The sequence below is a fragment of the Pseudorca crassidens genome, chromosome 11 (genome assembly GCF_039906515.1).
Source record: "Pseudorca crassidens isolate mPseCra1 chromosome 11, mPseCra1.hap1, whole genome shotgun sequence".
NCBI lineage: Eukaryota > Metazoa > Chordata > Mammalia > Artiodactyla > Delphinidae > Pseudorca > Pseudorca crassidens.
In genome coordinates, this window is record NC_090306.1 from 68,872,225 (window position 1) to 68,885,595 (window position 13,371).

General features: G+C 34.7%; 1 protein-coding gene across 6 annotated transcripts in view; it reads left to right on the forward strand.

Annotated features, from left to right (window-relative positions):
- Window positions 1-13,371, forward strand: part of ACSS3 (acyl-CoA synthetase short chain family member 3) — a 144,488-nt gene that overhangs the window by 90,546 nt on the left and 40,571 nt on the right. For all 6 annotated transcript variants that reach the window (XM_067697458.1, XM_067697463.1, XM_067697459.1 and 3 more), the window contains one exon: window positions 8,672-8,775. In XM_067697458.1, the coding sequence (XP_067553559.1) occupies window positions 8,672-8,775 (104 nt within the window). The remainder of the gene's footprint in view (window positions 1-8,671; window positions 8,776-13,371) is intronic.

Below are 13,371 nucleotides of genomic sequence, written 5' to 3' on the forward strand. Positions count from 1 at the left end.
TAGGAAACTAACTTGACCCAGGGATTCTTGTCATTCATGGCATAAGTGTAGCTTTTCCTTTTCATATATTTGTAGTCTGTACAAATAATACCTTCACTGATCTACTTTGATAGATTCTCACTTGTGGACTAAAGAGAATGTTAGAAACAGAAGGGACCTCCAAAATCCAACTATCTCACTAGGCAACCAAGGCCCAAGAAAAGTTGTTTGGGTTAGAGACAAGAGAGAACCCAAGTTAGAGAACCCAAGTCTTCTCATACAGCTATACTTTTAAGTTTATATTTACGTTCAAGACATTTCATACTAACTTACTGAATGGATGTTCTCTTGATATTGTAATTGCAGGCTCATGATTGATTTGCAGTTTGCTTATCTCTCCTTCTATAGAACATTTTAAGTGATGAAGTTTTCTTTTTAAAATGTTACATAGCTCATTAAAGACTGTTTTAAAATAAATTTAAAGATGTTCCCCCCAATTTAAGAGGGTACTCTGAAATAGGTAACTAACCAGAACTGTAAGTTCATTTTATCAGACAACTAGAGTTTGGAAAAATAGATGAGAAATCATCTAGTGTAATGATTTCATTTCACAGTAGAGAAAACTTTGGTACAAAGAGGTGAAATAACATTCCCAGGATTACAAAGCTACTCTGGGGCAAAGCTGGGACTAGGCAGTATGGTATGGTAATTTAGATTCTGACTCTGGAGTTAGACTCCCTGGGTTCAAAACCTACCATTTACTGGCTGTGTGACCTTGAGAAAGTTATATAGCCTCTCTGTTCTTTTCTTTCTTTCTTTCTTTCTTTTTGTGGACTATAAGAGCAGTAATAGTACAAGAATATAATGAAAATAAAAGCTACATAATCCATGCAAAGCACTTGGAACTGTTCATAACATAGACTGCCTTAGCAGTTATTATCATCTTCTGCTTTCTAATTCACTGCTCTTTTTTGTCACATCATAGTGATTTATTTTCCCACGATCTTCTAGTTCAATTTTAGTAAAGTTAGAAAAAATTCTGTGCTGGGATTTCCACTCAAGATAACAGTACCTTGTACTTTGATGCAGCCTTTCTTTCCCCATTACACAGCAATGAGAGATAAGAAGCAGAGCATCAGAGCTGAGCTGAAAAATAAACTTTTCTGTGGACTGGAAATGGATTAGGTTTGCACAGCGGTAAGGGTGGCTGACGCCAGAGGCTTGCTAGGTGTACAAGCATGCATTGGCAGAGTAAAGGGACTCAGTGTTACCCTGCTTAGGTCATGGAGTCAGAGCTTGCTCAGTGATTGAGGATGGGCTGGGGTGTTCCTCCCCACTCAGGAAAGGAGGCTGATAATAATGACTGTCAGTTGTTTTCTGGGACTATGACATATAGCAAGCTTTGGTCTAGGGATCTGATTGAGACAAAGCAACCAGAGACTGAACCAAACTACCCATCTGTCATCCTAGAATAGGATCTGTGATATCCTGAGTATCACTGTGGATTAATAATTCTGAATCATCATTATGGCATTGGACCTCTAGAGGATAGTTATATCACTCACAAACCTATTGAACAGAGAAGGTGAGCGTAGGAGAGAGAGAAGGAGAAAAAAACAAAGACAAAGAACTTCTATTTTGAAAGAGTTTGGGAAATAAAATTCCAAACACACAAAGAACTCTAATGCTAATAAAATCAACAGAACATGGATTCATTCCAATTGAGATTATTTTTGTAATATAGCCAAATCAAACGTGAAAATAAGTATGTTAAGGATAATGAGAGTCATAAACTAATAACTCTTATGTAAAATTATTAAACTTGGGTATGAAAAAATTGAAAAGTACAATGGATAGTGTAAACTAAATAAATGAAACAAATATATGGGCACAAGGAAAGACTGTTAAAAATTACAGGATATTATTGAGGAAACTACCCAGCATGTAAAACAGAGAGACAAAGTAATAAATCTGAAAGAACTGTTAAAGAGACTTGGAGGGAAGAATAGGAAACTACAAATGTATCTAGTAAGAATTTCAGAAGAAAATGGAAGAATCGTTAAAAAAAATGAAAGTTGAAGAGCCAATAATTGAATATGTTACTGAATTGAAGAAAGATGTGGATCCTAGTTGGAAAGTGCCATCCAAGTACTAAGAAGGTTAAATATAAGTAAATTCTCATTGGACAGGTCATTTGAAAATTGCAAAACGTGAACTGAGGCTATAGATAAAATCCAAAAAACTACCAGAGGAATCAACAGAGCACCAAAGAGGAAAATCCAAACTGATGCCAATAGATGCTAGATGACAATAGTGAAAGATCTGCAAAGTTCTGAGGGAGAATTGTTAAACAAAAAACTTTTATTGAAGACTGAGGGCAAAATAGAAAAATGTGCATATGGACAAAGCTAAGAGAACTTAAAACCCAGAGACTTTCTTGACAGGAAAAATGCACACAGGGAAATGGTATGGGATATGAAAAAGCAGCAGCAAAAACTGATGAAATATGTTGTTGAATTTATATAGTTGTTACTGTACTAATTATAATTGGATATTATGTTTAAACAGAAGCCAAAATAAATGCAATAAATAACTGTAACAAAACGGTGGAGAGTTTTTTCAAAAGGTAATTTGAATTTTCTAGTGGAGAGTAATAGAAGAAAACAGAATGAAGGAAAGATGGAAATAACCACAGGGACGCTGATGGAAAAAAATAATGATGTTCTGTTGTGTGAACTAGAGTTGATGAGGCATCACTGAAATAATCTATTTTTATTTAACTTCTGTTGGCACAAGTGAAGAGTAATATTCTCTTGTTTGGTAGTTTATGGACCTTGAAAGAAATATTCATTTTAGTTTTCTTCTGCCCTAACTTTATTACCTCAGAATTCTTCACCATAATCTATCTTTGGCTTTTTATCCATTACTATGCAGCTTCCTGTGTATTTTGGAATAAAATTAATTTAACAACATAACCATTTTTCTGTTTCCCTTTTTGCTTAATTTTCAACTTAATTTGAGTCTTGAATTATACTCAATTTTATATAGAATTGAGGAAAGAGGTATAGGTCTCATTCACATTAATCTCTCTCCCCCTTTTTTCTACTCTGGGTATTGTATATTATCATTTTGTTTATCCTTTTAGTATTATTCATCTGGAAGTAGATTCATTTTTCCATGTGTTACCATTATCAGAGCATCTCCCATATATTGAATTAGTATATAACAATCTAGGGAAGCATTATCCAATAAAACTGATGTCTACAATATAGTAGGTACCAACCACATGTCACTACTGAACTCTTGACAAAAGGTTAATACTATGAAGAAATTGATATTTTTAATTTTTTTCAATTTTAACTAATTTAAATTTTAAATAGCCAGAGGTGGCTGGAAGCTACCATATTGTACAGTGCAGAGACAGGACATATATAATTAATATGGGTAAATTTACTCTCCGGAGAATCCAAATTACTGTGAAAAATGGCAAATTTTCACTTAAAACAATTTTTTTTAATTGTGGTAAAAGTCACATAATCTAAAACATACTATTTAAACCATATTTAACTGTACAGTTCAGTGACACTAAGTACATTCACACTGTTGTGCAACTCTCACCATCATCCATCTCCCAAATATTTCACCTTCTAAACTGAAACTCTGTCCGCATTAAACACTAGCTCCCCATTCACTTTTATGAAATGAATTTGTAAACAAAAATATATTTTTGAATTTTTTAATATGGAGCATTTATCTGTTTGTAGTATTAATAAAATAATGGCAAGGTCATTAATGAGAAATTTCACTGTTGAAAAATGTTTCAGTTCCTTTTTTGCAAGTCTAAAGGACCAAATGTTCTTTACAAAATAAGAATATAACTCTTGCTCTTAGGCATGAGTTTATCTTTAAACTATTTTATAATTTATCTTTCAATTATAGATTTATACTAAGAGTTTTTAAGTAATCATTTGGTTATAAAAATATAAAATTACATATCATGGTTTTGTTTGTTGTGAGGAATTAGGTGTTAAGTAATATTGGATTAAATATTTATTAGAAGATTTTAAATTGTCAGTCATGTCTTATTCCTGAATTTTATCTTTGTTTATAATGTATTTATACTCATTAATATTATACAATTTGAAGTCTGTAATTGAGAAAAATAATAACTTTGGGGCAGTTTTAGGAACTTTAATACAAAAGTAGAGTGATAGTTTCTAGTGTATTTAGGGAAAGGGGATCATCTATACTATTTGATGTTTTTCTAAATTACCAATGAGCCCCAGAATTTTCCTCTGCTTTTGGTAAATAGTAAAGTGATTTTAATGGAAATGGAGGGATTTTTTCTGACTTGCAGAGAAGGCAGACACCACTTTTACTATTCTTTATTGAATATCACACCTTTCTATTTTGCTTATTAGCGCCATTATGAAGATTGCTATCATGATGATACTAATGTAATTAAAAGATAAGAAGAAAGGCAATAGAAATGTAATGCAAAACAATAATAATACTACGTTTAAAGATATATAATGCTGAAATTTATCATGAAATAAGGAATCAGTGCTATGCATGGTTTTTCATTATTACAATCAATTATTTAAATTAATAGTTTACTTGGCTAGGGAAAAAAAGCCCAAAAATTAATTAAAACTTGTAAAAATGCTGGTAATATCAGGTATGAATTATCCCTGGATTAGCCAAATATTATTTTATATGGTGTGCTAACATTTTTTAAGTGACAATATTTTGCATTACATTTTCATTAATAAATATTTTTGAAATTCTAGGTATTAAGTTTCATATATAAACTAATCACATGACTCTATGGATCGTCCAGAGCTCTTTCAAGTAATCTGTGGCTTGGCAGATGATGGAAATGTGACCTCTGATATCCACAAAACTCTTCCTTTTGGTTGTTCTTTGCCTGTACTGTTAGAATCAGCCAAACCTAGCATTTTACAAATTTTAATACAAATCATCCAAATGCACAATATTCTTTTTTTTTCAGACAGCAAACTATTGGAAATTTACTTCTGCCCTTAAAGAAAAATTTGGGACTAATAAATTCTGTTATACATGTGCTATTACAAAGAAAGAAGGTGGAAAAGGTACAATATGCTCCAGAAAATGATTACACCTTCAATGAAATACAAAGAATAGCTCCTCTGTTGGTTAGTAAGAAAACCATGCTTGAAACCCCTTGTAGTCATAAATGGCAAAAATACAACAAAAATCCCAATATGTACATATAGGTGTGTGTGTTCTTTCTGTTCTTCAAATTTCCTGTGATATTATACAACAGCAATACGGTATTTTAAAGTTAATCTATTGATAAAGTGTGAAGCATGTATCAATGATCAGTCGTTAAAGGTATCTGTTTAGTACAGTTTGAGGCAGCACAAAAGCAAGCAATAGTGGACATTTTCAGTCTTTTTTGCTTCTACAATTTGTCATGGATAGCCGTGTTTTCCTCCTAATCATGTTTTCTTTAATGTTACTTTTATTTAGGGTCAGGTATTTGAGAGTTTGGGTTTTTGGCTTATTTATGTGTTGGTTTTTCTTCTTCCAGTGACATACAACATATTCCTAAAAGGCTTTTCAAGGAAACGGGAACTGTCAGTGGTAACAAGTCCCGTTGCTCAGACCTCCTAGATTATCCCCTGTCTCCACCTCCACTTTTTTTCCCCGGAGGTCCCCGGGGGCTGCCTGGGTTCAAGTCTCACCATCTCTGTGATGGCAGCAGCCTCCCAAAGCCAGGGCCCCTGTGCTCCTGTCCTGACCTTCCTTCTGTCCTCCCCACTACTGCCAGTGGCGTCTCCCTAAGGCAAAAATCTCACTGTGCCACTCTCCTGCTTAAAATCTTTAATTAGCTTTTTTTTTTTAACATCTTTATTGGAGTATAATTACTTTACAATGGTGTGTTAGTTTCTGCTTTATAACAAAGTGAATCAGTTATACATATACATGTGTTCCCATATCTCTTCCCTCTTGCGTCTCCCTCCCTCCCACCCTCCCTATCCTACCCCTCTAGGTGGTCACAAACCACCCAGCTGATCTCCCTGTGCTATGCGACTGCTTCCCACTAGCTATCTATTTTACATTTGGTAGTGTATGTATGTCCATGCCACTTTGTCACAGCTTACCCTTCCCCCTCCCCATATCCTCAGTCCATTCTCTAGTAGGTCTGTGTCTTTATTCCCATCTTACCCCTAGGTTCTTCATGACCTTTTTTTTTCCTTAGATTCCATATATATGTGTTAGCATACTCAGCCATAAAAAGAAATGAAATTGAGTTATTTGTAGTGAGGTGGATGGACCTAGAGTCTGTCATACAGAGTGAAGTAAGTCAGAAAGAGAAAAACAAATACCGTATGCTTTAATTGGCTTTAATTAGCTTCTCACCACCTTCATGGAGAAATCCAAATTCCTTAGAAAACTCTATAAGCTCCTTCATGACAAGGCCCAGGCCTGCGTCTCCAAATGGCATCACTTGTTCCTCATTTACCCTAGAAATGCATAATATTCTTAATCACAGAAGTTTAAAAAAAATCAGGAAGCTAATAGTTTGAATAAGATACAATTAAAATATGTTTATATTTTTCAGTCATAAGATTATCAACAATATGGCGTTTATATTTTTATTTTGTCTTGTTTTTATATAGCATCTAAAATCATAGATGTATCAACATCATTTTTTTTTTTTTTTTTGCTGTACGTGGGCCTCTCACTGTTGTGGCCTCTCCCGTTGCGGAGCACAGGCTCCGGACGCACAGGCCCAGCGGCCATGGCTCACGGGCCCAGCTGCTCCACGGTATGTGGGACCCTCCCAGACCGGGGCACGGACCCGTGTCCCCTGCATCGGCAGGCGGACTCTCAACCACTGCGCCACCAGGGAAGCCCTATCGACATCATTTTAAACTTTAAAACTTTACACTAGTTTTTCTTATACTTTAACTTACTTTTAATAGCTTAATGTGTTACTATTTATTTCATCCTGCTGTAACATTTCTGTCTGATGAGGTCATAATTGATAATCCAAATTTTAATTTCAAGCAAGTTATAAATGAATACATATTTGATTACCTGAATTTTAGCTTGAATTGCAAATATATATGTAGTTTGCTTAAAGTTTAAGTACCTAAAAATCCCAGGTATTTTGATTGCTATCGAAGTCATAAAGATGAACGATCCTAAGGGGCTCACTGTGCACTGTGAGAAATAGGCAAGAAGCAAACAACTATAGAAGGAGATATATGTTTGTAGCAGAGGCAGGAAATGCATGTTGTTGGAGCACAGAGTGAGAATATTTGAATCTTCATCAGATCATCATGAAATGATGTAAGTTAAGGGAAGGGTAAAAAATCTTCTGTGGCTATACTACATTGTTCAGGATGGGTAGGCAGGTTTTTATTTGATTAGTTTTTATTTATTTTTTTATTTTTTTGGTTTTTATTTTGATGATAATGAATTAACTCTTATACACACATTCTTTGTTTTTTTGTTTTGTTTTGAACATCTTTATTGGAGTATAATTGCTTTACATTGTTGTGTTAATTGCTGCTGTATAACGAAGTGAATCAGCTATACGTATACATGTATCTCCATATCCCCTCCCTTTTGTGTCTCCCTCCCTCACCGCTCTAGGTGGACACAAAGCACGGAGCTGATCTCCCTGTGCTATGCGGCTGCTTCCCACTAGCTATCTGTTTTACATTTGATAGTGTATATATGTCCATGCCAGTCTCTCACTTCATCTCAGTTTACCCTTTCCCCCTCCCCGTGTCAGCAGGTCCATTCTCTACACCTGCGTCTTTATTCCTGTCCTGCCCCTAGGTTCTTCAGACCCTATTTTTTCTTTAGATTCCATATGTATGTGTTAGCATATGGTATTTGTTTTCCTCTTTCTGACTTCACTCTGTATAACAGACTTTGACAGACAGGCCATGGGGGCATTGAGAATAGAAGAAAAAAATAGTCATTCTCTCAATGAACCACCAATAGTGTCAACTCAATTCTATTTTTCCTGTTTCATCCTTTCTACACTGTGGCATGATGTTCCCTGCAAAGGATTCTTCGTCTCTTAGTAATCATACATTCCTTTTGATAGGAGGCTTTTTAACCTAGAAGGCCACAATGGCATTTCTTTTTAAATCACTAATCTTTCTTAAATATGTCCTTGGCATAGGGGAAATATGTGTTGAAATCGTAATAATCTTTACCAAAGTAACTCATGAGAAGGAGCAAGTGCATCATATTTATGAGCATATTTGTTGCCTTAGCTGTTACTCCAGAGTGTATTTTTGTGTATAGACTTAAGTAGAATACAGCAATCACATTTGGAGCTAAAATTAGCAGAGATAATGTCAAGGAGGAAAAAGGTTTTTCATTTTTGATTATTAGGTGACTATGACATATATTACAAAGATCAACTCAGTTGCTCTTCTCAGAACTGAGAAGCTGTAGCTGTGAATTCTGCTTTTGAAGCATCTCTCTCCAGTGCTGTGCTATGCATTTAGTTATACCGCGTCCAAACAAATGATGCCTCTAACCATTCTGCAACCATTCTACAGTGTTTTCCTCGGACAGAATTAATGTGATTGGATTCTACAATGTTTAAAAGAAGGTAGATGAAATTGCTTCAGTTTATTTTCAAGGAATAATTTGAATTCACTCTCTCTCTAATATTCAGGTTCAAAACATTATTTGTGGCTGGAGAACGATGTGACGTGGAGACCCTGGAATGGTCCAAAAAGGTCTTCAGAGTACCTGTCCTAGACCATTGGTGGCAAACTGGTGAGCATTTTCCAAACACGTACCTAAATATTGCAGACATGCTCAGAGGCACTGCAAGGATAGGAGGAAATTCTGAATTATGACCATCAGGCACAAACTCAGAAATCAGGTGGTTCTGGTTTCGATAGAAATAAGCAATTCTTTGATTACCTTTTTGTTAAAAAGTCTCCTTAAATGACATTGATGCTACCATTCTCTTGGTCCCCGGGTATAAAGCCCTGAAGACCACTTTTGCTTCTCATCGTCTTTGCTTCATATATCCAGTGAGTCACTAAATCTCAGATTTCCCTTTGGATTCATCCCATCTTCAGTACTCCCATTGCCTCTAGCTGCAGCAGCCACACTGTCATCTACCCTGATTTAAATGATCCTCATCACTCTGTGCTCCCTGCTTTCCTATAAGCCTGCACACTGCTGCAGGAGTACTTCTTTAAAGCACTGTTTCTTTTATAGGATTTCCTGTGGTTCTCTGGCTCTTTTCTTATGATCAATCAAATCAAATCTCTTCTGCCTAGCACTCAACAGACAAATGTATTTTTCACCAAAACGCTTATCATTATATCTGTAATTTATTTATTTACTTATTTATTCTCTATTTTCCTCCCACTAATTGATCCTTGGGAAACAGCTTGTCATATTAAGTGGATAGAATAAAACTTTGGTGCAGATAAAAAAAGACTTTCTGCTGCTTCTTTTGAGGAATGATTGTGTACATATGTAATAGTAAGAAGTTTACCTGGAATCTGTTTTCCTTGTCACCGAATGTAGTGATTTTGTTGGCTTTTCCATTTGGCCCACTGAAAGGAGCTGTGAGTTATCAGAGCCTTTACAGACTTCCTATGTGTATATTTCAGTTCAGTCCTACTCAGTTCAACTACTTAGATCAACACTTGTATATTAGTATTTTCAGAATTTCCATCTTCTGAGCATTTTGGGCAGGGCATCAAATTTGGATTAAAAAATTAATAAAATTTCTAGCAAAAATTAGGTCTGATTTTAAAAATTCTAGCAAAAATTAGGTCTAATTTTAAGATCTAGAAGATCAAGTGAGAGACTAAAACTGAAGTTCAGTGTTTAATATTTTAGAACTCTTTGATTCTGATAAATTATACTTTTATATTTTCTTGGATATTGCTCTTTTGGAAAATGTGTTTTCTATATTCATTATAATATGAAACATAAAATGAATGATCAGAGCAGAATACATGTTCTTTAAATAAGATGCAAATCAGAAAGAAAGTTTCTGTTGTCTGTAATTTGATTTGCTAAGGGAGAAATTTCTTATCTAAATTCAGATTTGTAACTATTCGGGAAACAAAAAAAGGTAAGATTCAATTTGGAGAAAGAGCAGTGCTATGCGTAAAATACATAAAAAACAAGCGAAGAATTATTGCCTCTGCAAGGAAGAGTGTTTATAGACTTGATGAATTCCCTATTCATCCAGAAAGTTCTAACATTATTTTTCTGGGCGTAAGGAGGAAAATATTTTATCACCTTTAAGATGGTTTTCTAAGGTGGTTTTCCTTTCCTGGTCAACATACAACTTGTTTCCAATACACAGTGACCTCACACAAGTGCTTGCAGAAGAGTTCTGTTCCCCACCCCTGGCTCCCTTAAAGGTGACTATGCTAAAGCTTGTTGAAGGCAACCAACACATTAATAAATAAAATTATGATTTCTTTACTTTTGCTTATTGATATCGTTGCACATAATAGCCTGTGCAGATGTATGTAGTTAGTGCATCCAGCCTTACAAAAAAGCTCACTGAATCCTGAGAAACAAGCATAAGAGGTCTCTGGTGGGTACTGAGTTCCACATGAATTTGCAATTTTTCTTTGACGTATTGTTCAGAAGGAATTAGTAGACACATTATGTCAGTGTGCTTTGAATGGCTGCTCATTACTGTGGAAAACAGTGTATTTCTACTAATAATGACGGATTCTTTCCATCCCCCACATTTAATTTTACAGCATTTGATATTGTGTCCAACTAAAGTACACAAATACATACATAGGGATAGGTATGCAGGTAGGTAGGTAGCTAGCTAGCTAGGTTAGTGGTTTTGTCCTTTATAAAAGAAATTTATCCTACGTGGTGCAGGTGTCTGCTACTAACAGAAAATTTAGTTAGAATCTTTATTTATTTGCATAGAAGAAATCAGTTCAGTATTTTCAAAGTTGTATGTTGTGGTAAATAATTGCAAAGTGACACTGAAGTTTAATACTTGCAGCTGTTCACCTTTCTTAAGGTGATATCAGATTAATGGGGGAAAGGCAAGCACTTTATGGGTTATTATTAACTCTTAGAAAAAAGAAAGAAAAATTTGATATTTCTAGCACGTTTATGAATTTCCTAATATTTTACGTATCAAATAGATGGTCATGCACTTCCTCAAGAGGTAGATCAGCAAAAACCTGATCACATTTGAAGGAAGATTAAGCTTTGCCCAAAGGAATATTTTTCTTTATTTAAAATTTCAAGTCTTCTACAAGGTTGCTGTTCCTTGTTATTGACTTAGAAATTGATATTATTTTATACAATCACACACTTTTATGAGCCTTCCATGCAATGCATAATTTATGAATTTGCTCTCTGATTACATTAATATATGTGTACAAATGAGTTGTTAAGAAACTGTGATGTGTAATTTGGAATTAGTCAGGGGTATGTTAAGTGACTAAAATGTATGAGTGAAAATTGATTAGTTCCTGTGACTTGGGCTATAAGAAGGCACTCTGCAGTCATTCCATTTATATTACAATGTTGTTTTTGTTACGCAAGTGAAATTTGTATTAGCAACAGCAGATTTCTAGTGACTAACATCCTCTTTTGATCTGTTAATATCAACACTCTTTGATGTCTGATTTAAATAATACCTAAGATTCTAAATTGAGAACTAATCTGTGGAAAATCCGAGAACAGATCAACTCCTCGTAGGGGCATTTTAATAAAGAATTGTCTCTGTTCAACACCACTGAAGCATTAACCCCTTGTTTTGGATTGTAATAATGTAAACATTTAATGCTCTCATGAAGGAAATTGGTCTTGCTAAGTTTATATAGGAGAGTTGTATATATTTGATTCATAATTCTGGGTAATAGACAAATTGTCATTTACTCAGATGCTTTATCTTCATAGTAATTTATCCATAAGATGATTGGAAGCATCTGGATTATTGACTGAATTTTTCATTTTTTTAAATAGGGGTTAAGAAATAGAGGTGCTACAATCATAATTTGAAAAGGGGAAATTAAGAGAATTGATAATTGTTCCCTTAAGATATGATAATTTGTGTACAAAGAAATAAACAGCCAGAACTTCATTACCCTCAGTTGTACAATCACCAGATAAAACACTGCACTGCTATAGATCATTTTTAGTACTAAGATGAGCTTTTCCAGAAATCAAACAGCACAAAGAAAGAACTGTCAGTGCAGTGCATTGTGTCCTTTGCGAGAATTTTTTTTTCTTATTTAAGATGCCTATGAAGGAACTGTTTTCCTTTTGAGTGAATCACCTAGTACAAAAAATAAATAAATAAATAAACAACTAAGTACTAAAACCCAAAACATAGTAGACCTTATCCCTTTTTGAAGTTTCCTCCTTCCTTTTTCCCTTCCTTCTTTCCTTCCTGGCTTCCGGCCTTCCCTTCTCTTCCCTTTCTTTTTCCTTCCTTCTTTCTCTCTTTCCTTCCTGTTTACTATAAGATATGGCACTAGTTTAGAAATGACTGCAGCAAACGTTATTAACATTAATGTAAAATTAATGTTATTTAATTTTACGTAGAAAACCTTTATTCTTTTACTTGCTATCAGTCACTTAAATAAAGATAACCACTGCAAAGTTAGAACACTCAAGTTCCACAGTAGCTTTTATAAGGGACAACTTGGTGAAGGGTTTAGATCGAAAGAATCAATGATTCTTTCCACCTGCTAGCAGAACAAATCTGTGTGGTTTCCATCAGAAGATACATAGAAACCTTATGTTAAAGTGTTTTAAGTGATGCCCCCCTCCCCGTAGTGATGAAGTAATTGAAATGAGGTAATGACCACCAACTTGAGTAGCACTGGGTGATTTTGTTGTTTGTGTTGTTTCCATCACTTTAATGGAGGAGTAAAATTCTTCGTAGAGTTTTTATAACCCCTAGGAGGGATTTCAGTGAGAAAATGGTAATCTAATGGATTGAGACATTGGTGGCCATTGATCTTACTTTATCTGCCTTGAGCCACCTTTGCTGAGTTCTTATATCTTGAAGTAATCACAACATTTCTCTCCTGTTTGATTGAACTGCTGCAGTTTTAGTTGCAATTGCTAGTTCTGAAGTAACTATATTCTATATATAGCCTAAATGCTCCTCCTTTGAGGAAGAATCTGATAATTCTGGATTTTACTAAAATGGACCCACAGGCTCCAGCAAACTTCAGTCATACTGATTCTTAAATCAAAATCATTGATCCTAAAGGCACACACATCCTAATACCATATTATTAAAATGTGTCAAGGCTACTTGACCTGATAATCCTTATTTTTGCGCTGTTTGGTAGGATATACTTCCTGAGGATAGGTAACTGGGACAAGAGTTTTAACCCACAAAAA